We start from the raw sequence: 25,249 nt of genomic DNA, 5'->3' as shown, positions 1-25,249 counted from the left end.
CGGAGCTTTTGTTTCAGAGTCTAAGCAGCTTTTGGTATTCATCATCATTTTCAGTTGGTTTTTAAGATGTGTCTGTAAACAAAGGACTTCTTATGAAATATCTTTTTCAAGGGTAGACTGAAAAAGGGTGGAAGACTTCTTGCAGCAAGTTAACAACTTCCAAAGTATAACAATATAAACAAGTTAATAAACATTGAGTGGTAGGTCTTAAAATTCTTTCCAGATTTATGTAAGACAACAATATATTGTATAAAATCATAGACTAGATGGCCTTTCTTCCTCTAAAAGCCTCAGCAATTTCTCTTTAATTGCAACATAGTATTTGAAAATACCGTTTCTTGAATAAACAATGTCATACTGCTTAACTTAAGGAAATGTACTTTGGTAACAGAGTTTCAGTGCTTATTTTTCTCCCTTCCCTCTCTCTAGGACAGATGCACTGCCTTCAGTGAGTTAGCATAGCTTGATTGTAATGGAGAGGGAGGCAAGCCAACTTGAGAGGGATCACATTCATAGTGTATATGAGAAAATTGCTTCTTACTTCAGTGACACACGCTACAAGGCATGGCCAAAGGTGCAGCAGTTCATTTCACAGCAGGAACCAGGCAGCCTGATTGCTGATATTGGTGAGTGGGTTTGTCTGTCACATTGCTAATGACAGTCTAAGTATGTCCTCTCTTTCTATCAAGCCATATTTGTGGCAGAAGGGTTTGGAGCCTGTGAATCAAACCAGGGAATTGAAATTGGCAGACTGACTATCAAGTTTGCTTCATACTTCACCATTCATAGTCATATGAAGACAATTTGACTTCTCCCAGTATCCACTAGGTCAACTAAACTGAAGCTAAATTTCTGAAGATGTCATTGGTGGATGCTAATGTTGTGTACTGATATGATAATTCTGGAATTTGCAATCTTGTTTAGTTCTTACAACATATATTGTGTGTGGCTAATTTGAAGCAAGTATCATGATGCTGTCCTGAGTGCTTTGGGGAACAATGTGTGACAGTTTTTAGTACCCCAAAGGTTTGAGAATGTCTAAATGGTACAAAGGAAGCCTCTGTACTGGCTTTAGCATATGCACCAGAAGTGGATACATGCTGGTTGCCCAGATGAGATCTGGGCATTAACTCATCATTTCTACATGTTTAGGCTAGACTTCTAAATAGAGTTTTGAACCTGAAATTCTTTCCAGCAACACATATGTGTAGTCTCCCCACTATAGCATGAGAAAGTTTGTGAAAGAGAAAAATTAATGAGGGTTGGGCTAATCACACTAACTTTGGGGAGTCGTTCAAACTTTATCATATACTTTTCCCAGTTTATCACAGTCTAAATACTGGGAACTATATTCCTGCCAGATTTTGTGGTGTTTTCAGTGTGAACAAATAAAATGTGTACGAAGAACCAGCACATTGAATTTTTACCAATGTCACAGACTTCGAGCTTGGTTAACACTGTAACTTAAGCTCAAGCTTGGCTCTTGGGCTTTGGCCTGCAGAGGCTGTTGGCATGCCGTTGTGGGGTCTGTGGCCAGAGACAAGTTCTGTGTGAAACACAATTGCCAAGAGTGGTGCTACAGCACTGGAGAAGAGTCTACCTGCAGGGGTCTCATCTGCCCCTCCATCCCTGGGAAGCAGCCTCTGGTGTCGGATTAGAGGATGTGTATTAGGGGCTGTTGTTTGGTTTATACTGGAGCCTTTCCCTCCAAAAGTGAAAACCAGAAAAAGTCCTGGAGTTCTCTTCCAATCAGAGCTCCACAGTACTTCTCTTTCCACAATAAAAAAGTCTAGTATTAGCCAAGTGCTGGCACCATTTCACAGCACCTCTTCTCAGATGGTGCTGAAGTCAGGCATGGGAAGGACTGAGAGAGCTCCAGCTTTTCTCTGGATATCTTCCCTTCATTCCTGGGAGATGGGATCAGCAGTTAATATTAGACAAGCAGTTAGGAGCAGACTTCTATCTGCAGCTGAGCAATGATTCATCTCCCATTCAAATGCCATAACAGATTGATGGGTCCCGGAGTCTCCATGCTGAACATAGGGACCCGCACAGGATTTCAGAATAGGTGCTATGGGATGGCTGTAACCTAAATACAGGGACTTAAATATTTGAAAGGCTCCAAAATAACTATTTTTTTAAAAAATAAATACATTAGAGAGAAAAACTGGGCTCTGACCCAAGCTTAATGTTTGGCGTAAGTGTAGCCATAAACAGCATGTCAACTAAGGTCTGCACGCGGTAGAGGGTATTATGCTAGCCCAATGCATTTAACTCCCTGATCTTAAACGGAACTATGTTTTTTATGATGCAAGTGAGGTCAAGTTTTTAAAATTAATGATCTACTTTAAAATGCACTTTGTGTTAAGATTCAGATAATTCTGCAAACAAATTATCAAAAATTTAGATAAGATCCTTTTAACTGCTGACACTAAAATTGTTCTTATCTAAAGATGTCTGCCTTTATTTCAAAACAAGAAGTATTTCAATTTGAGAAGATGTAAATTTCCGTGTCGCAGGCTCCATTATGAAAAGGAAACTGCGCGGAGATACCAGAAAAAGAAACTCCACTGTTGTCATGGTGACAGCAATTAGCAGCAGTTAAAACAGCAAACAATGGATTTAATGGTTTGGTCTAATAGTGACTTAATTACTTAGCAGTCTAGTTTGTCTATCAGCATTTCAATACACAGAAATAATTCAGTGCTGTGTTCCTACTACACATGCTTTCACTTAGCATTTTGAGTGTATTACAAGCAGAATTGCAGTAGCATCATTATCATAAATATTTTTGATTCCATATGTGGTGGGAAGGCCAAGTAAATGCTCTCTAGCAATCCCACTTGAACACCTCCTGTCATACAGCAGAGAGCCTGCTAGACAGAAAGGAGCAGTCTGTGCTCATTGTACTGTGATGGTAAAAAATAACCTGAATTCCACTGCAATCGTATCTCCTTTAAAATGGGTGGAGAATTTCAAGCTATTAGGCCACTCAAGGTCGTTCATCATCACTTATGTCAAGAACACATTTTCTTTTGCACAGACACCAAATATCCACCTTTCTCCTCCTCATTATTTCTTCAGGCTGTGGAAATGGCAAATACCTTCACATCAGTTCTCAAGTCTATAAGGGTTGTGACTACTGTTTCGCATTGATGGAATCAGCATGAAATGAAGGCCATGAAGTAATGATATGCCATAGCTTGTCTGCCTTATCAAAGTGAGTGCTTCAATGCTGTCCTGTCCATCGCTGCTAAATTCTGCCTGCTGCCAGTGCCTACAGACCAGACCTTTAAAGAGTCTAAACCATTTAGGCAGGCATTGCAGTCTCTTCTAGGTTGGGGATTTTTTGTGATCAACAGAAGATTGTGGGTTGCATAGACCACGTAAATCTGTATTAGGACAAGAAATGTATATTACTGTAAACTCAGTGAAAAACTGCAAAAGTAAGTCACACAGATGTGAGCTGAGTTTTATTCTAGTTCAAGTACAACTAAACTGCAGTGTGAAAAACAGGAGAGGAGAGCCTTGTTTGTGCCTTATCACATGGAAGAAATTTGAAATGTTGGCTCTGGCAGGAAGAAGATATAACAAAACTTGTTTAGGAACGCTGAGCATATTTGAAGTTCAGTATTAAATCCTTCTGTACTTTTCCAAACACTGTTTTTTTACTCCCATGCTTCATGATTTGTCAGGCAACACAGTAATTTTTGTGCTTGAAGAAGGATGACCATGGAGCAGATCCTCCTTGAAACTGTGCTAGGACACATGGGAAATAAGGAGGTAACTAGTGACAGCCAACACGGCTTCACTAAGGGCAAATCGTGCCTGAAAAATTTGGTGGCCTTCTACAACAGGGTTACATCATTGGTGGATAAGGGAAGAGCAACTGACATTATCTACCTGGACTTGTACAAAGCTGTTGACACTGTCCCACCTAACATTCTTGTCTCTAAATTGGAGAGACATGGATTTGATGGATGGACCACTCGGTGTGTTGTCCCACAAGCAGGGTTGTTTACTCTGTGTGCAATGTGCCAATATACACACAGAGCAGAGGTATTTTATTTATTTCATGTTTGCACAAAGATGGGTGCTAGGTGTAATTCCACAAAGCTAGCACACCACACAAAAGGACTTTGGTGTATTTGTACACTTCAAACTACACAAATACACATTTACTGTAATAACCATTGGTTAGTTTCTTATAACTTTTTCCTTCATTGGTTTACAATGTGCCTCTTCTCAATTTAAAGTTATAGTGTTTTATAATTATTCTGCGCAAACTCAAAGGATGAAGGGGGCACATCTTGGTCTTAAATTGAGTTGGTGGTTGCTATCTCCCCCTGCCTTCTTTACCTTTCCCATAGTTACCACAGATTTTTGCTGACTTTATACTTCTGTTGCAATTACTCAAATTTCAGCATCTTCTGGGCAGGATGTTCCCATTTTATCCATCTTTCAGTTTCTCTTCAAGGGCATAGTTGTTAGTAAGGCCTGCATTGTTTATGAAAAGTATAACTTATATAGTAACTTACATAGTAAAGGTTTACATACTAAATCCATGACTCCCTGTCCTCCTTAGAAGATTTAAATGCAGTATATCTAATGCTAACTTGAATAGTGTCACTGTAGTGACAAGTGTAGTCATTTGAATAGTGTAACCTAGGCACTTACTCAAACATACGATTTTACTTAGGTAACATTTTGATAAGGAATTGTCTTGATGGTGACACTCAAAAAGTGGTGGTCAACAGCTTGACGTCCACGCGGAGAGCAGTGACGAGTGGCATTCCTCATGGGTAGGTGTTGGGACCAGCATTGTTTAACATCTTTTTTGGTAACATGGACAGTGCATTGACTGCACCCTCAGCAAGTTTGCCAATGACACCAAGCTGTGTGTTGCAGCTGACAAGCTGCAGGGAAGGGATGTGCCATCCAGAGCAACCTTGACAGGCTTGAGAGGTGGGCCCATGCAAATTTCATGAAGCTGACCAAGGCCAAGTGCAAGGTTCTGCACCTGGATCAGGGCAATCCCATGAATGAATATGGGCTGGACAGAGAACAGATTCAGAGCAGCCCTGCAGAGAAGGACTTGGGGGTGTTGGTTAATGAGAAGCTCAACATGACCCAGCAATGTGTGTTCTCAGCCCAGAAAGCCAACCATATCATGGGCTGCATCAAGAGGAACGTGATCAGCAGGTCAAGGGAGGTGATTCTCCCCCTCTGCTCTCATGGGACCCCACCTGGAGTACTGTGTCCAGCTCTGGAGACCCCAATATAAGAAAGACATAGACCTCCTCAAGCGGGTCCAGAGGAGGCCATGAAGATGATATAGGGGCTGGAGCACCTCCACTGTCAAGACAGGCTGAGAGAACTGGGACTGTTCAGCCTGGAAAAGGCTCCAGGGAGACCTTACAGCAGCTTTCCAGTACCTAAAGGGGACCTACAGGAAAGCTGGAGAGGGACTCTTTATCAGGGAGTGTAGTGATAGGATGAAGGGTAACAGTTACAAACTAAAAGAGGGTAGATTTAGGTTAGATATAAGGAAGAAAATCTTTATTGTGAGGGTGATGAGACACTGGCACAGATTGCCTGAGAGAATTTGTGGCTGCCCCCTCCCTGGAAGCGTTCTGGGCCACGTTGGAGCAACCTGTACTAGTGGAAGGTGTCCCTGCCCATGGCAGGGGGGTTGGAACTAGATGATCTCTAAGGTCTCTTCCAAGCCAAACTTTATATGATTCTATGATGCTGATCCAGCTGGAAAGTAACCCAGCAAAAAGAAACAGTGCTTTTTGAGACAGGGAGTCTAAACAATCTTAGATTGTTGGTGCAAGGCCTGCACAAAAACAAGGGGAGGCGTATGGGACTGTTCGAAAAGACATACCAAGTACTGATAACATTGCTAGGTGATTAACTCCTAGCCCAAAGAGAAGTCCCTCCTAGTCTTTGAAAAACAGACAACCCCAAAACATTGGTCTGGAAGAAAGCCAGAGAACAACTGAGGCTGCGCAGAGCGACAAGGAGAAAAGTTCATCAGCGAGGAAGAGGAGGAGACCTGATTACCATAAGAAGCGAGGGGAGGCAGGGGTAGACTATGTATATGTATAGGCGTTTTATGAATATGCACTACTTTGTAACATATAAGCCGGACGGGAGCTGCAAACGATGCGCATGCTTGTGGTGGAGCGATCCCCCATGCGCCCAGCGCTGAATAAACATACCCACTTTATAACCCCAAAAGTTATAGAGTGATTTCTCCGCAAAACACTTTTAGTCAAATCAGTTACCAATTGCCTCACTTCAGAGAAACCTGTTTCAACAAAAACAGGAGGCAATGCAGAGAAAGAACAAGGAGCCAATGACAAAGCAAGCAGAGGTGCTTGTTTCAGTGGCACTGCCACCTTAAAATGTTCATCCAATACCCTCAGATTTAATATCTTGCAAGATTTTTCCTTTTTGTTTAGTTGCCCTTTTCAACCTAACAGCTACCTGTCTTTGCCACTGTTAAAGCAGACATTGGATGTTAGCTTTAGCATTTGCTTTTTTATCTTTTAAATTTTGAGGGTTCTTTTGTTTTGGGAGTCTTGAAATTTCTCAACCACCTTTTTAAAGTTAGTTAATAAGTTTATACTGATCAAAAGATGGGCAATACTGTAAATAAAGCAAATTACAGTGCTCAGCAAACTTGGTTTTCCTTTTCTCAACCAAAGGAGTGTGAAGGTCTCTAAGCCTTGTTAAATCAAAGTGAAATGTTAATACCTCTCACATCTCTTGAAGTTAGTGAGTAGCCTGCCACAGCCTCTTCTCCGTGTCTCGGGTGACTTTTCTTTAAGCCCTGAAGGACTTTACTTTTTAAGTCCATGTCCTTTTGACATTTGATGGAAATTTGAGATTGCATTATTGTCACTGGTACATCATTGTACGGGGATGTGAACCATGCTCAGCTACACTGTCTGAAAATCTTTCAGTCATGATTTGAGAAACGTGACCAATAGCTAACTGTTGTTATCATTGGGGTTTCACATCCTTTTCCCAGATGGAGTAACAACCATCTTGTGCCCAAAGGTGATTTGGCATTTTCTGGAAATCCAGGGTAAGGAAGTGAAGGACAAGCCAGATTTGTCAAAAAGGGTATGTAGCAACGTTCAGAAGCAACGTTCAGAAATTGTCTGACTCGGAAGAGTCTGTGCCCCAGGAGTACTTGTGAACAGTCTGCAGAAAAGCAGAGTAGCTGGGCTGAGGTTGCTGCAGGAGATGCAGAACTACAGACCTTTCCATCCACAGCAAGCTGAAAGCTCTGCACAGCTGGTGTGAGAGAAGCCAGCATTGGTGAGGAATCCAGAAGGACACTTAGGTGACAAGTAGAACTGTATGGTTATGGACTGTGGCCCTTTCAACACTATAATATAGCTGCAAATTACAAAGTTATTTGTTACAGCTTTTACCATAACAGATCATGCATGAACCATAGTAATGATCATGTTTCCTTAATATTGCTGGAAAATATGGTTCAGATGCATTATAAAGCTCCAAATAATGTATTGAATTATTATATAAACTAGTATACTGTATAATACTGGTATAGTACATATATACCATGGTTTGGTAAGCATGTGTTCTCTTAATATTCAGAATATTTTCAAAGGAGTCAAGAAATTTCTGTAGATGTTCAAAAGCCAGGTCTATAGTAGGAAATATTGGCAGAAGAGGAGCATCAAGCCTAACTTGATGATTTTTCCTCGGACTCAACACCTACTGTGTGTGCATATATAATGAAGTATTTTTGCCAGTTCCATGAATGACATAACCTATACTGACAAGAAACAAATCTGGACATGATATATCAGCAAAAGTTTAAAATGTGCTGCTTTCAAAGGCTTAACTTTCTGTTCAAGGAGACAAATTTGCCTTGTGAGTGTGCAATTCATTCCTCAATGTTTTCACTGCTTAAGAAGGAAATCATACTCGCTTTCCCAGGGTATTCATAACATAAATTTATTTGAGATTTAATATCACTGAACAACAAAAATCACCCCCATTGCCATGTACTGATGGCTTTGTTAATGTTAGCATGATGAAGCCATTCCTGTATGATTGAAATAAGTAGGATTTCTGCCACTTGCAGTAATGGAAAGAGGACTAGCACTCATGTTTCCACTTTGGCTAAGGAATTGTTCTGAATCATAATACAGGACTGATTTTTTTAGAGCGGCTTTACCTCTGTCAAGGTGGTTTTCTCCTTTATATGGAAAGGTCATGTTCTGTGTTAATAAAATCTTGTATATGCAGAGCTCTTGGACTCTGAAATGGGCAAGGGATAAGAAGCTTCTTCTATTAATTTAGATAAATAATTTTTTCCTCCAAATGCAGAGGTGAAGACATGACATTTTCCTCTCCTATTAGGAGTCAAATACTCAAGTCAGTAAAGTTATTTTTATATTACTGAAATATCTGATCAGACTTTTCATCCCAGTGGGAAAAAAAGGGTTCCTGGAGTGAAGAGCATCAAATAGCTTTCCTTGGTGTTAATACCAGTAGGTGAAAATTGACTTTGCTTTAATCTGTGATCTTTTAGTCATGTGGTAATTTAACAGAGAAAGTGAGGGAAACCTAAGGGACATAAACCTGTCTGGTCCTCTAATTTACACTGTCTGAGAAAATGGTCTGTGTAATTGCAAATAGTATAATTCTTTAAGTTTACTAGGTGGAAGAATATTGTGGGGAAAAAAAAAGAAGTCTAAATAAAAGGTCCAGGAGAGTTTCCTTACTATATAACATCCTGTCTTTATTGTAAAATTCAATGAGATGCTGTCATGGTTTAAACCTGGCCATCAGCCAAACACCACACAGCCACTCAATCACCCCTTCCCTGTCAGGACAGGGAAGGAGAAAATAAAGCAAAAGGCTCAGGAGTCAAGATAAGGAGGGATGATTCACCCATTATGATAATGGGCAAAAGTCAGATTCATTAGGGGAAGAAAAAGAACATAAATTTAATTCAGACACTAATGCTACCACTTAACAGAGTAGGACAGTAAGAAGCACTACCACATCTTAAAAACACTTTCCCCTCACCCCTCCCTTCTTCCCAGGCTGAGCTTTGCTCTTGATAGCTCTACCTCCTTGCCCCCACTGACGCAGGGGGCAGGGAATGGGGGGGTGCAGTCAGTCCTGCTGCTTCTTCCTCCTCAGGAGGAGGACTCCTCACATTCTCCCTCAGCTCCAGCATGATTCCCTTCTCACGGGAGACAATTCTCCACAAACTTTATCCAACATGAGTCTTTCCCACAGGCTGCAGCACTTCCCTAGCTGTTCCAGTGTGGATCGCTTCCATGTGTTGAAATCCTCCAAGCGTCGAACTACAGCCATGGAGGCTTCTTCCCACACAGTCCCAGCCTTCTTCGGGTGCAGCCACTTGCTCTGGTGTGGCATCCTCCACAGGCTGCAGGTGGGCATCTGGTCCACCAGTGACCTCCATGGTGTCAGGGGGGTGGCCCTGCCATCCCACCACAGGATACAAGGGAGTCCCTGCTCTGGCACACTTCCCCCCTTCCTCCTCCTTTCTTCCACTGACCTCAGTGTTCACATCAGTGGCCTCCTTGAAACCTCTCCTCACAATTCCAACCCCTCCTACCAGGTTCCCCTTCTTAAATACATTATCGCAGAGACATGGCCACTGTTGCTAATTGGCTCAGCCTTGGTGCAGAAGCAAGTCCAACTTGGAGCCGGGGCAGCATCGAGAAGCTTCTCACAGGGGCCACTGCTGTAGCCCCCTCCCCCACTACCAAAAACCCTGCCACTCACACAAACCCAACACAGATGCTGAACAAGAAGAAACCAAGTATTCGTATCAGATCATATCAGAGTAGTTACATTGCACTGTTGTGCCAATTAATATGGGCACAATATTGCAGTGCTGTCATGGCAGTTTCTTTACCCCATAAAGAAACATCATATTTATGTGCAACTTTGGTTATTTCTGCGTAAGACTGCGTTTTGTCAGATAGGTGTATATACCAGTTCTCCTAAATTCTGTTTTTCATAAGGATCAATCAGGATTACATTCTAAGAGTTTTTTTAACTTTTTCCAACAAAGACACTGTGGCCAGACAATTACATTCCCTAAAAGAAACAACGTTAAAGGCACAACAAGCAAGCTGTCCCCATGGAAAGCAGAGTATAACAAGATGTGGTATGAGAGCATTAGGAACTCTTTATTGCCATAGAAATTGAAAAGAAATCAGAAAATGTGGCTATCAAAAATTATAAGGGATGTTGTGAAGAACCAAAGTCAGGATGACTACAGCATAACATGAATTAGATCTAGGATAAGGTTTTATAAATGCATATGAAGCAAGAGGAAAACAAAAAGGAAAGAAGAGCAAATAGCAGATGACAGGGGAAGCTGCATTTTTCTTTGGTCTTTACAAAAAATTAATAGTAGTCATCGACAAGTTAGAGTTTTAACCAGAGGATAGGAGTTTAGACTATAAAAAGAAAATAACATCTTAAAGAATATTTAGATAAATTAGATTACGGAAATTGTTAGGAAATCATGACACTAATCTTAAAAGTGCTGTGAGCTAGCAGATTATCTTTAAGATCTCCAGCAAGTGAAGAGAAGCAAACATAATACTCGTTTCCAAAAGAGAGAGAAAGGACATCAAGAGGAAGACAGCTTTAGATTTATGCAAGGATACTAGAATAAATAATTTAAATAATCTAATTTAAATAGAATAAATTATTTAAACCTACAGAATACTAATGTGATGGGAAACAGCCAACATGTATTTGTCAGGAGCAAGCCAATCTGCTTTCTGTCTTTGACAGGGTAATCATCCCAATAGACAGGGTAGCAGGCAAAGACATGATATATCTTGACTCTTGTGTCATTGTTGCAAGTAAAATAAGTAAATAGAGGTAGGAATATAGGAAAAAAATATTCACAGAATGGCTCAGTGGTTCACTGTCCAATCAAGATGCATTTCGAAGGGGATGCTTTTGGAACCCACCCTACATCCTTTTCAATGCAAACTTTTAATTAATAACTTCAATGGCAGGCTAGAGAGCATACTGAACAAATTGTGAGTGACTCCTATGTAGGAAGAGTTGGAATTATTTTGAAAGATGGTATTTGACATCCAAATGATGGAGAGGTATCTGAAATCAACAAGACATACAGAAACCCCAGAGAGGATGTACCATGCTCGGGAAGGAAACATTCAATGAACAAAGTGAGAAATAATGGCCAGGCAAGATGGACCACAGGCCAGATATGTGTGAGTTGTGTGGTGCTGTTACAAAATCAGGCAAATCCCTTCCTGGGGTATGGTGACAGAACAGTTTCATGCAAGACAGAAGAATGAGTCACCCTCCTGCGCTTGGTACTTTTGAGATCCTAGGTGGAATATCAGATCTGCATTTGAGGACCATGCCTTACAAAGTTTACAGTCAATATGGAGAAATTTTAAATAACTGATGTTTAGAAAATCTGAATTATTAGAGGAAGCTAAAGGAATTGGGTTTGGTTAGTCAGGAAAAAAAAAGAAAAGACTGAAGGAAACGTAATAGTCTTCAAATACATTTTTACAGAATTTTTTTTTTTTTTTTTTTTACAGATTTTTACAGAAAGCTGTTCTTTATTTGACATGGGAAGAAAAAAATATCATCTTACCCCGCAGCAAAGGTTATTTACCTCAGACATTAAAAGGCTTTTAAGGACAGGTTAGACAAATTTGGGCTAAGTGTTTAATTTTGCCTTCGAGCTGGAAAATGAACAACCTCTATTTTTCTGCATCTATTCTAATGTAAAGGTCACCTGGCCTTTCTGAGAAAAATCCATTGCCTCTCCTATAACCAGTTGCTGCCTAATGTTAGTACACGTCCTCTCACAGCAGCAAACTCTCCTCCCTGATGCAAGTCAGAATGCAAAATACTAACAAAGTCTGAATATCACAAGAGGTCTCGGAGACAGAGGATAAATGCCACCCATAGTGGGATTTTCTGGTTTTGACAATCCACAGAGTACCTCTGCTTCTTCTGACTGATCTGCACGCCCTGATTTCAGCTTTGGTCTCACCACTGTTAGTATTTTATCTAAAGTGAATAATGAAGTTATTTCTAAGCTAGTAATCATTAGCTTCTTAGATTCAGATTCTTAGAGATGCAGGGAAGCTCCACAGGACAGAGCCTGTGGTTGACACCTGAAGGCTTTATCTGTCATTCAGGTGGTTGCTGTCACTGAGCTCATCAGCTGACGGCGTTGTCTATTGGTGAAATTCTCACCAACAGCAAGGAGCCTGATTTCTGTCATCTCACATAATTAAATCAGGAGCTTTGTGTTCCTTGCACTGATATTTTTCATGCAAGTTATAATTGATTTATCAAAAATATCCTAAGTTTATTTCCAGTCGATGATACATAGTTATCTCAGGATGGGGTCAGGTCAGAAAACTTGACTCTCTCTTTTTCTTCCCTTAGAAAAATGTGCATCACAACACAGTGATCTCTGCACCTTACAATCCCCTTTGTTGCTCCAAGTTGCTCTGGTTACTCTGGTGCAAACTCCAAATGCACCCTTATATTTAGTTTAATTTTCACAGTAGCAGTCAGCAGCCTGCTCAGCATTTTTAAATATAGTAATTTATTTTAGACCACAATCAGCTATCTGTGGTCTTATCACTGTCACTGTGTTGACAGTATATCTGTTTTAAATCTCACCTACATGTTCTTAACAACATGTTACCTGATTGCAAGGTCTTGACCAGCTGTTGGGTGTCATTAAAAGAGGTGACAGCTTCTCACTGGCTGCATAACTTGCTCGTGTACAGCCTTTGTCCTCTGCTCTCTCGGGGTGCAGAGCAATGTGACCGTGGTTTGGGAAGGAGGGATGGCTGAGCAGCTTCCATATGATGGTTTTGGCAGGTTTGTGCTGTCACCTGAGAGCAGACTTCCAAGCATGGGGGTTTCACTCTGTACTACCAAAGATTTATTCTCCTGCTGAGTAAAACACTGAGATTCAGAATAGATCCAGAAAGGCATTCAGGCACCTTTAAAACTTCTTCATTAAATAAGAGCCATAGTATCAAGGCCTCTTTTGGGGCTGGTGTCTAACAGAGCATTGCAGAGTTTTTGCTTTGTTTCTCTTTCCAGTGCAGCCAAGTCCTCAGGGCACTCTCCCAGAAATCAGGAGAGCTCAATTCACCTCCTTCCTCAGCCGGGGGGGTTTCAAACCCACATTTCCAACACTTGGAGATGTGCCCCAGTCCTCCAAAACTTGGCAGCATTGGGTGGAGAAAACCGCCACCATCACTTGGAACCTGCAGCTAAAAAGCCCAAAGGAGGTGGAAGGGGAGCCTAAATCTGTAGCACAGCATGCAGGAGCACACCCGGGAGGCAAGGAAAGACAGCAGCTGCCTGCATTATTTCCTCTGTATGCACTGACTGACTAATGTAAAGTGTATAGGCAAGATTAAATGGTGGCTGAGAGCAGAGGGAGCTGGCTCCAGTAGCCCACTGGGAGAACCCTAGAGGTACTCCAGTGGGAGCGGGGTGGCAGCTCCGGGCAAAGCCATGCTGCTCGGGGCGGGGGGACGAGGAGAAGAGTAATGCAGGCTTGGAGCAGGAGCCTCGAGGAGGGGAACAGTCTGATGACCTGACTATTTTATTATCCTTTTCTGCTGGTTTTAGCTATAGGTGTCCTTACTTCTATGCTGCTGTGACAAGCATTTCAGAATTATCTTTAGTATACACAGAAGTAATCCCGCTGAAACCACTGTAGCTACCCAGATGCTTAAAATTAAGTATGTAATTATATTCCTGAATCAAGGTTTTAATAAGTTAATTAAATTTCATAATTATAATGATTTTTATAAAGGCAGCAACCTCATTTGCTAATGCTGAGCATAAATGTGCAAAAATTAAAGAAGGAACAAATTTTCCAACCTAAGTAATTAATGAGGAATGTTTTTAATAGCAGAAAGTTTTTAATGGAAACACTGTTTGAAGTTTACTCAGTAATTCTTTTAAATAATTCTTTGGTATATTAGTATTTTTCCTCCCCTTTTTATTTTTGATACCACCATAATGAAGAGAATAAAATAATATTTAACCTAGAATCATGCCTTCTATATTTGTTCCAATTGTTCCTATTATTAGAGCTGAGAGAGATAAAGTGACATCTGAAGTGTGTATGCAGTATATACAAAAGAGTCTCCAAGATAGAAATTCTGTGATCCTTAAATACTTTCCAAATGTCTCTGAAGGGATTTCACTTCAATAACGAAATTTAACAGAGAAAAGCAATTTCTGATTACACAGATTTCTTTTTGCCATTTAACAGGAATTGAATCACTGACCTAAAATATAAATTTTGAAAATTACTTTAAAAAAAAAATTAAAAGTTGTTGATGCTTTCAGTTTTGTTCTCTGAAGACAGCTGAATGACACAAAAATGTATCTTACATTGTCTGCTTGTTCTAAATAATCCCTTTTAGTAGGATTAGTCACAGTATTAAATTAAGAGAAGGACCAATTAATTAAATTCTTATGAAATGAAGAAGAGAAGAATCTTTGAAATGTTCTCCTTTCCTCCTCACCCTCTCGCTTTGAAATCTAAAATTGCATTATGTATTTTTCAGTTATGGAAAATCTTTCAGTCTTCAATTTAAACAAAAGTGGTAGGAATGAGCAGTACATGGCACAAAATTAATTTGAATTGACTCCTAGGTACACTAGGGGAATGTATGGCCAAAATGAAAAGGAATGCTTGATTTATAACAACTGTTAATCTTTGAAGCAAGACCTTACTGCTGCAAAGAGCTTTCAGAGGTTTTGGGCAAAACATGTGTGCTCACCCCAAACAAATATTTTTGTTCTTAGATTTATTTTTTGCAATTGTTTCTTTGGATGTTTAAAAAATTAAATGTGGTCCTCCTTGTCCTTATCACCATGGCATGGTGTTGGTTAGTATGATAATGATATAATGTTCATTAAAGTCCTTTTTGTAGTGAACGTAAGGGGTTTTTCTAGTTTTTGTTACAAGGGTTGCATAATAGCTAAAAGCTCTGAGTATTCTTCTGTGGAAAAGAGCACGAGGATAAACTTCTGGAAGAATTGAGAGTAGGTAGACAGCTACAGAGGAGAGCAGTGTAATGATAAGGATGTATCACTAACCCTCTGATAAACCTGGGAAAATGACCACAGATTATTAAGAGAGATTGTGAGGGCTGTGAGGACAGAAAACACAATATTGAGAAACTGCAATTATCCATATGTAGGTTGTGTAAATGATACACAGGGGCACGAAGCCTCTTGGAAAGATTAATCTGAGAACCCACAAAAGGGAAACAACTCTTATTAGTCTGAAACGGTGCATCAGGCCCACATCAATAAGTAATTGTGCAAGAACTACATTCTCTCACTGAATTTAATGTGACTGTAGTTGAACCTCCTGCTAGGAACAAAAATGCTTTAAAAAATCCACTGCATAAAAGTTTACTCCCAAAAATGAAGAAACTCTTAAGAAATTTGAAAGGGAAAGCCAGAAGGGTAAAATGCTAGCAGACGGGTGTGGAACGTGCTGAAAGACTCAGTGTTGAATGCTTAGTGTAGGTGTGTGGCACCTATAAAAAGGCCGCCGTTCAACAGATTCCTATGTAATTTATAATTACAAATTAAATGAATAGGCTAGTGATAAAGTTTGCTGGTGATGTACAGTTATTCAGGATTACTGACTGCAAAGAGTTGCAAAAAAGGTCTCATGAAACTAATGACTGGGTGCAAAATTGCAGAGAAGTACTTGTGGATAAATGCTAGGTAATGTGCATAGAAAAAAATAACTAAGTGTACAGGCACAGTGGTACCCTCTGTTCTTGTTTACGAAGGAGATATTGAAGTCATTATCAGACTCATTTTCATTGCACTGAAAATTATTACCTCAGTGTTCAAAACTTGTCAAAAAAAGTATTCGGATATTAAGAACAAAAATCAAAATCCAGAAGAATGGTAGAAGATAAATACCTGGTGCATCTGTATCTCAAATACTGCATGTAATTCAGGTTTTCTCCATCTCTGGAAGGATATAGAAGAACTAGTGAAGTCCTTATAAAGATCAAAGGTGCAGATTTATGTATGAGGATAGATAATGGGCTAGAGCTCTTCACCTAAGAAAAAAAGAGTATCATCATAGAAGTATTGTAAAAGAAGTGTGTATATCATACTGCTCCTGAGGGAGAGGGAGATAGCATCCTGGAACCTACAAATGGTACTAAATTAGTGAATAGGGACTCAATTTCTGTGGTTTCTTAAAACAGGAGAACCACAGGGAAAGATTTAAACCAGAAGGATTCATTAAAAAGGAAAATAAATTAAATTGCAGATTCCTTTGACATGTGAATTTCAGAAGTACAAGTGAGTCCAAGGAGGTATCCATGAGGGACAAATCCATCACTGGCTATTAGATACAAGCTCCAGCCTGTGGCTGAGGAAGATCTTAGGCTGCTGACCACAGGAGGCAAGGGGAGAGGGCATCACTATTCTTCCCTTCTTTCTTTCTGGAACATCTGATGCTGACTGCTGCCACAGCCCTGTGCTGGAGGGATGTTTGCTCCAACCTAGGACAAGTTCCCACTGCCCTGATATAGTTTTCACCACCTGGAAGCTTCTATAAGTATTGTAATTTAGGACAGAACTAATTTTCATTTAAAGTACCAGTCATTATGACAAATGCACTTTGAAGCATCTGGACCCTAGTTTTATAGTGTTTGGATGGTGGGAAATCACCTTAAAATATGTTGAACAGCTGGTGAAAGATTGTTCTAGGGGTGCAGCACTGAAGGACTCCAGGGAGAGCTTCCTGTGGTCTTTCAATGCTTAAAGGGGGCTTGTAAGAAGAATAGAGAGAGACTTTCTACCAGGGCCTATAGTGACAGGACAGGGGCAACAGTTTTAAACTGAAATAGGGTAGATTTAGATTAGATATTAGGAAGAAATTCTTTACTGTGGGAGTGGTGAAAAGCTGGAACAGGTTGCCCAGAGAAGTTGTGAATGCCCTACCACTGGAATAATTCAAGCTCAGGCTGGATGGAACTTTGACAACACGATTTAGTGGAAAATGTCCCTGCCCATGGCAGAGAGGTTGGACTAGATGATTGTTGAACATTCCTCCCAACCCAAACCATCCTATGTTTCTATGAAACATTGCCCCTGTCGCCATCTACTCATCACTATGAGAGGAGTTGTAGGAGAAGCAGATCTGAAGCTTTGCCACTGGAGGAGAGGGAAGCAGGCTCTTCAGCTGGGCTGCAATCGAGTGAGTGCTTGTGTCTCACTGCCGGCTAACATGAGCTGCTCCGTCTCTGAAATGGCACCTTTACTGCACAGTACAGATTGTTCAGTTTAAACACAATTTCAACACACAAGAAATTTAGTGTCAAGTAAAATAAAGAAATTATTTTTTTATAACTTGCATGCTTTAGGTCAATGTGTCTGCACGGTAATCTTGGAGCCTGACATGTTTGGCTTTGATTAAAAAGAATTGTGTGCAATAATCTGTGATTTCAGGATAGTGTGATGTTGCCTCATGCAGATGCTCTGTTTCCTTAAGTTATGCATATTTAAATGGAATACATCACCCATAGCTTTTAAAATTATCTGACAAATTTATCTTGACAACACTGAAGTTTTGCTCAGTGTGAGATTTTATTAATACTCTGTAATTTCTTAAATGATACTTGATGCCTTTTTAATTAAAAAGTTATAATGTTTCCATGTCAGCATCTTGACTATCGCTAGAAGACCTGAGCTTTTGGAATTGATTTCTGTTCATCTCAAACAAGTGAAACCTACAGGCAGAGCAGCTGAATAACTAAATGTTAAAAGACCCTATTTCTTCAAAGCTTGCCTTTTGATCCTCACATTGCTGCAGAGTCTGTGAATGCATCATTCATTGCAGGGAGAGTGTTTTCCTATCTCAGCTGGATTGCATGCTGTTATTCTTTTAAATTGTAAAGTGTCTCTTTTTCTGAGGCAAAATGGATCTCATAGTGAATGACTGCTCTGACAGAGAAGCTGTACATACAGAGCTTCTGCTAGCATCTTCTATATTTAAGTTTCTAAAAAAAAGATGAAAACTGAAAGCTTGCATCTTTTTTTTTTTTTTCCTTGAAAGATCTGTTATTTTTCTGTGGAAACAAACACCTCAACAACTTAACCAAAAACTGTTTTATCATTGTAACATGAAGTGGTATGTGTAGAAATATCTGCCCAAACTGGCACAGGAATTTTCACTGAGGAAAATATAAGGTTGAATATCACTAATTCTATTGCTTTTTGTTTTCAGCCTCTTTAATATGTGCCCTGTCCTTTCCAGCACTCTTCCAGGATTATTTCCTATTCTTATTTCTCATGTAACATTTATTTGATGTAGCTGAGACTTTGCTGAAGTCCCTGCTGTGCACCAAGACCTAATCAACCTCAATGTCTGTTGTGAATTGCAGTAGAGCTGCATAGTCAGAGAGCAGGAGCCAACCTGCAGAGCTGCCTTTTGACAAATTCCTGCCAAAGCCTGAGACCAATTGGCCTTTTCAGGGCAAAAATTTTTATTGAAATGGGAGTCAAATTTAAACTCAGTTCTGACTCAAGTGTAGCTGTGCTGCTTGAGTTTCACCATCGTAATGATGAGGTGTTGTCCATGTCATTGCATGTTTGTGTGGTGTGGGGGGTTATCAAGCAACAACGGGATTATCTAATTATTTGTTTTCATTATATGTTTGTTAATGCCAGAAATAGACAAGTGCTAGTTGACTAAGTGTCTTTCACCCTTATGTTCATGATTTAAATGTATCCCAGGCCGATAGCAGCTGTTCCTTTTTTCTGCTCTGTTACTGACATCCGTCAATAAAGGAGGAGAAACGGGCAGGCAGTTTTAACCTAGTCCTCTTTTAATGGGTATCGTCAGCAGGATCACTAGCACAGCTGTTGCAAGGATCGTGTATGGCCTCAATCTTTCAGAAGGGCTTATTTCAGGCTGCAGATGAGCATTAGGTGAGGGTAATAAATGGCCAGGTTGCTTTGCCACTGACCAAGTGGTAGCCTTTCACTGAAAAAACAATACTGTTGTGTTTATTGCTGATCTGAAAGATGTCATTTGTTTCAATGATTCAAAATTCTGCTGTGTTTTTAAAATAAGTCAGTGTGTTATGAACTCCTTAGAATTAGAGATAGTACAATGGTAGATATGTTAGAGATAGTACAATAACACGTAGCACAATGGAAGATAAATGATGTATTCCTGCGGTGCAAACCATCGGCTGCCAGTGTGTCAGAACCTGTCTCTGTCCTTATATTCTGTATTCATTAGTGCCTCGAGGGATACTTAGTCACCTTATCTGTTCTGTTCTAGTGATTCACCATTTTTCAACGGAAGAGAGGCACATGCGAGCAATAAAAGAGATGGCTTGCATCTTAGGAATAGGAGGCCAGATAATGATATATGTGTGGGCAATGGAGCAAAACCGGAGAACGTTTGAAAAGCAAGATGTCTTTGTTCCTTGGAATCCTTCACCTCCTTCTTGCTCCTTGAGTGAGCCTTGCTCACGTGGAGTACAAAAATCAATTCTTTAAAAGGACAAAGAGCTGGCTTTGAACCAGGCCTGTCATGAGTTGGATGGGACTTTCAGAGGTACACAGGACAGCAAAGAGCTCATCCCATGGAGGAGAGAAACAAACACCATGCATAGTGTTAGAGAAATCTCTGAGATGGTCTCTGTTCTCAGGATCACTTGACTCAGTATCAGATGTGGGTGATCAGTGGCACCAAGAAGAGCTCATTAGATACGGCAATTACAGTGTTTGGCTGAATGAATTAAACAGGAAAAAAGAAAAAAAAAAAAAAAAGTTGAACAGATCTTGGCTTTCTGGAGCACACTTCTGACTTTTTTCTACATTGCAAACTGAGTTTTGAAAATACAACAGCTTTTGAAGTGGCTGTTAAACCTGTGCTGCCCATGTCACACTGCTTGAAGGCTTTCAGGAGTTGCTATTCAGAATTAGGACAAGCAACTATACAGCTCCCTGTGGCTGCAGATACTCTTCACGATTGCAGCGGAGTGTGTTTACCTGACCTGATTTCACATCAGAAAGAATTACCTGTCAGACAACAACTTAAAATAGACCATCACCCAAAACAAGGGTCTGCCAACCTCAGAACAAAAGAATGACAGGCTCTTCGCTGCAGAAAGCAGCGATGAGCGCACCCTGACCACACAGAGCCAGCAGCAGACAGGTCCTGGTGGGGCCTGGCTGAGGTACCACCACGTTGTTAAAGAAGGGGAGTTGGCTGAGCTGACAGAGCGTCCTATCCCTGAGATACATGTTATTCATTCATACTTTGACCATGCCAATTGGAGTGTGTTCGCAGAAAAGACTGAAGTGTGTAAAATCTAGGGAAATTTTCCTTATTGAAATGCACAAAGAATACTTAGGGGCTTTCTTCCTTTTGAAAACTCAGCGCCTTTGAAAATCTTTCCTGAAGCTTTTTATAGCCCTGGGGTTTTTTGGGGGGAGAGGGAGACTTATGGGGAGGAGACTGCTTTGAAACTCTCAGGTTCTATGACTGCTTTCTTTGATTTTGTTCTTAAAATACATCTGTATTGAAATTTTTTTTTATAAAGTTACTATTTCAGACCAAGAACATTTTAGCACACTGACCCCTTTTCATAAACAGCTGCCAGCTGTGTTTTGTTGCTTGAAAATAGGTAAAACACAGTTGGAAGGTGATTGCTGTATTTTTTTTTTTACATGTACATTAAAAGTCTTTGTTATTAATTTATAACTATATAACCATTCATGTCAACTTTTTATTTTTAAATTTTTTGTAGTCTGCCACTTGATGAAACATAATGAGGGAAGTAATTGAAAGACACACTATTTTATAACAGTTCACTTTGTCAGCCTATATGATACTTCTAGTCATACTTATGATAATTCTAGTCATACTAGACAGAGAATCTCTTACGAGAATTACCAGGTGTGTGGAGCCCTCATGGCAGAGACAGTAACTCATGACACTGCCATAGTCCAGAGATCTTTTTTATTGCCTTGGAGCAGTCACAGCCAAAAAAACAGAGATATTTCCCTCCATATATGCCGCTACATGACATACACCTCCAAAAGATAGTTTAAAAGTGAGCTTGACATGTATCCTTAAGCCTGGATTGCTTTTTTTCCCTGTCAGCAAAAATAGGATGAGTCGGAAGAATTTAATAACTCACTTAAATCTGTACAGTGAATGAGCATAGCACAAAAAAGTATTCCAGTGACCGCTAGTCAACTGAAAAAATATTTAACATCAGCATGCAATACTAATGCTTTTATCTAGACTCACCATTTGCAAAGAAGATTAGATTAATTATCTGATTTTTATACATAAAGAAACTGAAGTAAGTAACTTTGCTTAACGTTGGAATGGAGAGTAAATATTTGGAAGAAAAACAAAGAAAAAACCCAAGCAACAGGGCTGCTTCGCTGACGATTATTTATGTGCTAGAAAAGTCTGTCTGTAATTTTACTTCCTGCCTTTGTTTCTGTGGATTTAGGAATCAGCAAGTCAGAGATCGAACTCGTTTTTGAAAAATAAGCCCCTGCATGTTCTTTATGTCTGTCAGTAGCAGATGCATATCATGTTTTCCAGCATAGCATGGAACTATACAGTAATCTGAGTTTTTTAATGCAGCTTTAATTCAATTTGAGTATAATATCTGTAATCACATTTCCTTTACTTCCTCCCATGGAGTTCATGCTGGTGGTATCATAGTACATCTTGTATTTTCAGGTGGAAAAGCTAGAGGGGCTAATCAGGCTCCTCCAACTGTAATGACTGCCTCTGCAGTGCTCCTTTTTTTCCCCCCTAAATGTTAGTATCGTTGTGCAAGTGAAGAAAATCATTTTCAGTCACAAAATGTTGCTGCCATTCAGCTCTGATGACACCATTCCCTTCATTTTGTACACTTGTTCCATTGCCAGAAGGACTTGACAGCATCTCCCTGTTTTTCAGTGCAGCTTCAGTTTGCACTAAGGAGCAGCAGCATGTTGCAGCTCTGAGTCTCTCCATCATGTCTGCTCCTACGGTTCAACAGACTGTTAACCCACACAATGCACCAGAAAAATGCCTTTGATCATAGCTGCCAGTCCTTACCCTCAAGCACACCTGATGTTTAGTTTTCCGGAAAACTAAAACAGGTATTTTAATGGAGCCTGACTGGTCCTCTTGGAAGGTTTTAGCCTGCTCCAGCATTCCCTGAACAAAAGGCGGTCACCATTTCCAGTTCTTCCCTAGGGTGCAACGAGTCATTACTAGATTTCTCCTAATGCTGATAGCCCCGGTCTGCCTGCTCCAGGTCAGGTGTTCCCAAACAAGGTCCATGTCACAGGCACAGTACTAGCTTAACTGGAAGGAATTCTAATCTCTGGACAACTGTCAGATGCTCTAAAAGCAATCCTCCCCTTCAACAAGGAATTAATGTCCTTGTTTAGAAAGAAACAAACTGCAAAGGCCCGCTTCTTGTGTAGAGAAGTGCTGCCCAAGGCATGGGTTAGACCTGCTTCCACACTTGATGGCTTTCACTCAGATGGTTGTCCCTGAGGGGTGCTGAGTGCTCCCTGGGATCAGAGCAAATTCAGCCTCTCGCAAATGAAGCTGCCCCAGGACAGAGCCCTGACTATGCAGGGAAAGAAAGTAAAAACATGGATTTGGTTGGAAGCATCATGTATTAATACTTCCTCACATTTATGCATGTCACAAATGTTATAAAGCGATAAACTGTATTTGAAATTCTCGTTTTGATCGGGATGCCAGTAGCAAAACCAGGATTGAGTTCATTCCTTCATTTCTATATCACAGTCTGCATTTGTAGTCCTCAGGGTAGGTGCTGCCTTGCACCAAGGGATATAGCAGGAAAATGCTCTGCACTCCTGAGAAATATTTGGTCCTAATTTGTTTTCCTCTTTGCTCTTTGCTGTTCTGAGTTGGATTTTAGAATAGAAAGGTACAATTTTTCTGGCCTCATTTAGGTATCTAAACTGTAGATCTGTATAAGTCTAGCTTTGAGCTCCATATTGCCTGTGGAGTTCATTGCAAGAAATAGCCCCTTTAGAGGATGAACCATGAAATACACCTTGAGGAGCTGTTGGGATTAGAGCACTCATGTTCAGCACCTGCTTATCTCTTTCCATTGCTTGTGGAAGGATCTTAGAGAGGAGCTCAGCCTGAAACACTGATTCTTGGATGTTTCAGTTGGGAGAGATGGATGCTACCTAGGAATGTTTTAAGTTCTGAGGATGCAAAAAAGGAGCACAAACATCAATAAAATCAGGCAGATTCATCCCTCACTCTGCCTTTTGGCCAAGCAGTGCTGCCTACATATCCCTATTTTGTAGGAACCATGTGGAAAAATTCATTGCTAAGCTGTGAAAAATAAGACAAAAAGCAGCAGCCTAGCTCAGCTCTTCCTTACAGCATCTGCCACTCTGAATTATGGTAATTTGAGGCCTCACCTGTCCAAGAGACACTTTCAGAAAAGCTTCCAGTGTCTGACACTACCCCGATCTATGTAGCAATGATGATCACCTTTACAGATACTAATATTAATGAAGCCAATGTCTTCTCACTTATTCTGATTTGCAGGTCCCTAAAAATTCCCCAGTGTCGGAGATTTCTCAGTTTTCTCCATAGGCAGTTGCTGTGCTGTTCTTAATTTCTTTTATGGACCGCTTAAAAATCATCCACAGCCATCCCAGGATCCACAAGCACAGCTCGGGGTCCTCTGTTGTGTGCTTGCCACATGAAGCACTGTCACATCGAGTCCCACGCATCCCACATGAAGATGGCACAATAGCAGCAGCCAGTGCTGTTCACATCACTAGACCTAAGACACTGTGAGCGCAGCACTGTTTATCTTTCTTTGATGTAAACAGGTTTGATGAGTGTGAGTCTATCATAAAAGATTTTTGCCCACTGGGTAAATGTCTTTCTTCTAATTGTCTGCTAATTGGCAAACAGCTAATCCCACTTATTATCAAAATTCTTTCTCCAGAGAAAACTCAGCCAAGAGTTTCATAAATCCTTTTCCCTCATACTTTTTAATTTTAAAAAATCATTCTAAGTATAATTTGGTAGCTATCACCTAAGGAGGTGTTCTGTTTGAGTTAATCAGCTCCTGTAGGGTTATTTGTGATCTATTTTCAAGTGCTTTAGCCAGCATCTAGCCTTCTGTCTTAATTAGTAATTACTGACCTAAAATTATCACTTATCATAGGCATTTGTACTGACCTCTCAAATTAAGATCACACATGAAATCAGAAGTGGAGGAAGCCTATTGGGTCACTTTATCCTCCAAAGTGCATTTATTATTCATGGTGTGTGGCAGAGAACCCAAGTGGAGGGTATGATTTAGAACACCACAGTTAACTCGTTTTTGAAATGTAAATACAATTAATGAGTATACCTGTCTTCCCCCAGGATCTGTCCTTGTCTGCTTTGTCATTCTGACTTCTTTCTTCTCTTTGATGGGGCTCCTGATTTTCTTTACTTCCTTCTTACTCAAGACTGAAAACCAACATTTTGCAGAAGGATTCCAAATGGTAAGAAGCACAGAAAATATTCCCTGAATTTCTCAAAACATGTGCTTTACTAGCATGCCTTTCAGATCTCATTGCAATCAGGACCATGCTAAGTGTCACCTTCATAATTTGGCACAACAAATCATTTGACATGAACATACTATTGCAAGTTTAAAAAAGAACACCAGCTTGCTTGCAGTGAAAGCCCACATGGCAACATTTAGCTATAGTGAAACTGTGCCATTCACTGGTTGTCACAGACATCCAACTAAAGGCATCACATTTAATACATCAAAGTAAATTGTCCCAGGCAAAACCAAGAAAAATTATTTGGGGAAACACTGGGTCAGCCAAGAGAGAGAGAGCAGGACAGTAGATCTCCATCTCTCAGCCTTCAGTTGCCCCATTCCCAAACTCTGCTCTTTATAACTGAATACAGTGGCTTGAAAAGATCTTAAAAATACCCAAGAAAGGTATTGTAACAGTAAGCCATGCCACAATTGCCATAGATCCTTTATGGGAACGTGAACAGAAAAGGCATCTTCTACAAAACCAGTCCAGGTAGTAAAATGCAAGTTTCCTACTGATAAAGGCCAACAGCATTTTCCGCCCCCCCCCCCCCCCCCCC

General features: G+C 40.3%; 1 protein-coding gene across 1 annotated transcript; it reads left to right on the top strand.

Annotated features, from left to right (window-relative positions):
* Nucleotides 1–472: 472 nt before the first annotated feature.
* On the top strand, nt 473–20,448 carry LOC113487243 (probable tRNA methyltransferase 9B). Its single transcript, XM_026861759.1, is given in 6 exon segments — nt 473–626; nt 3,085–3,205; nt 3,207–3,249; nt 5,209–5,212; nt 19,406–19,585; nt 20,210–20,448. Coding segments are annotated over 6 exon segments (741 nt in total).
* Nucleotides 20,449–25,249: the final 4,801 nt, after the last annotated feature.

The sequence above is a fragment of the Athene cunicularia genome, assembly GCF_003259725.1.
Source record: "Athene cunicularia isolate RWA chromosome 1 unlocalized genomic scaffold, athCun1 chr1_part1, whole genome shotgun sequence".
NCBI lineage: Eukaryota > Metazoa > Chordata > Aves > Strigiformes > Strigidae > Athene > Athene cunicularia.
This window is presented reverse-complemented; position numbering and strand designations above follow the sequence as displayed.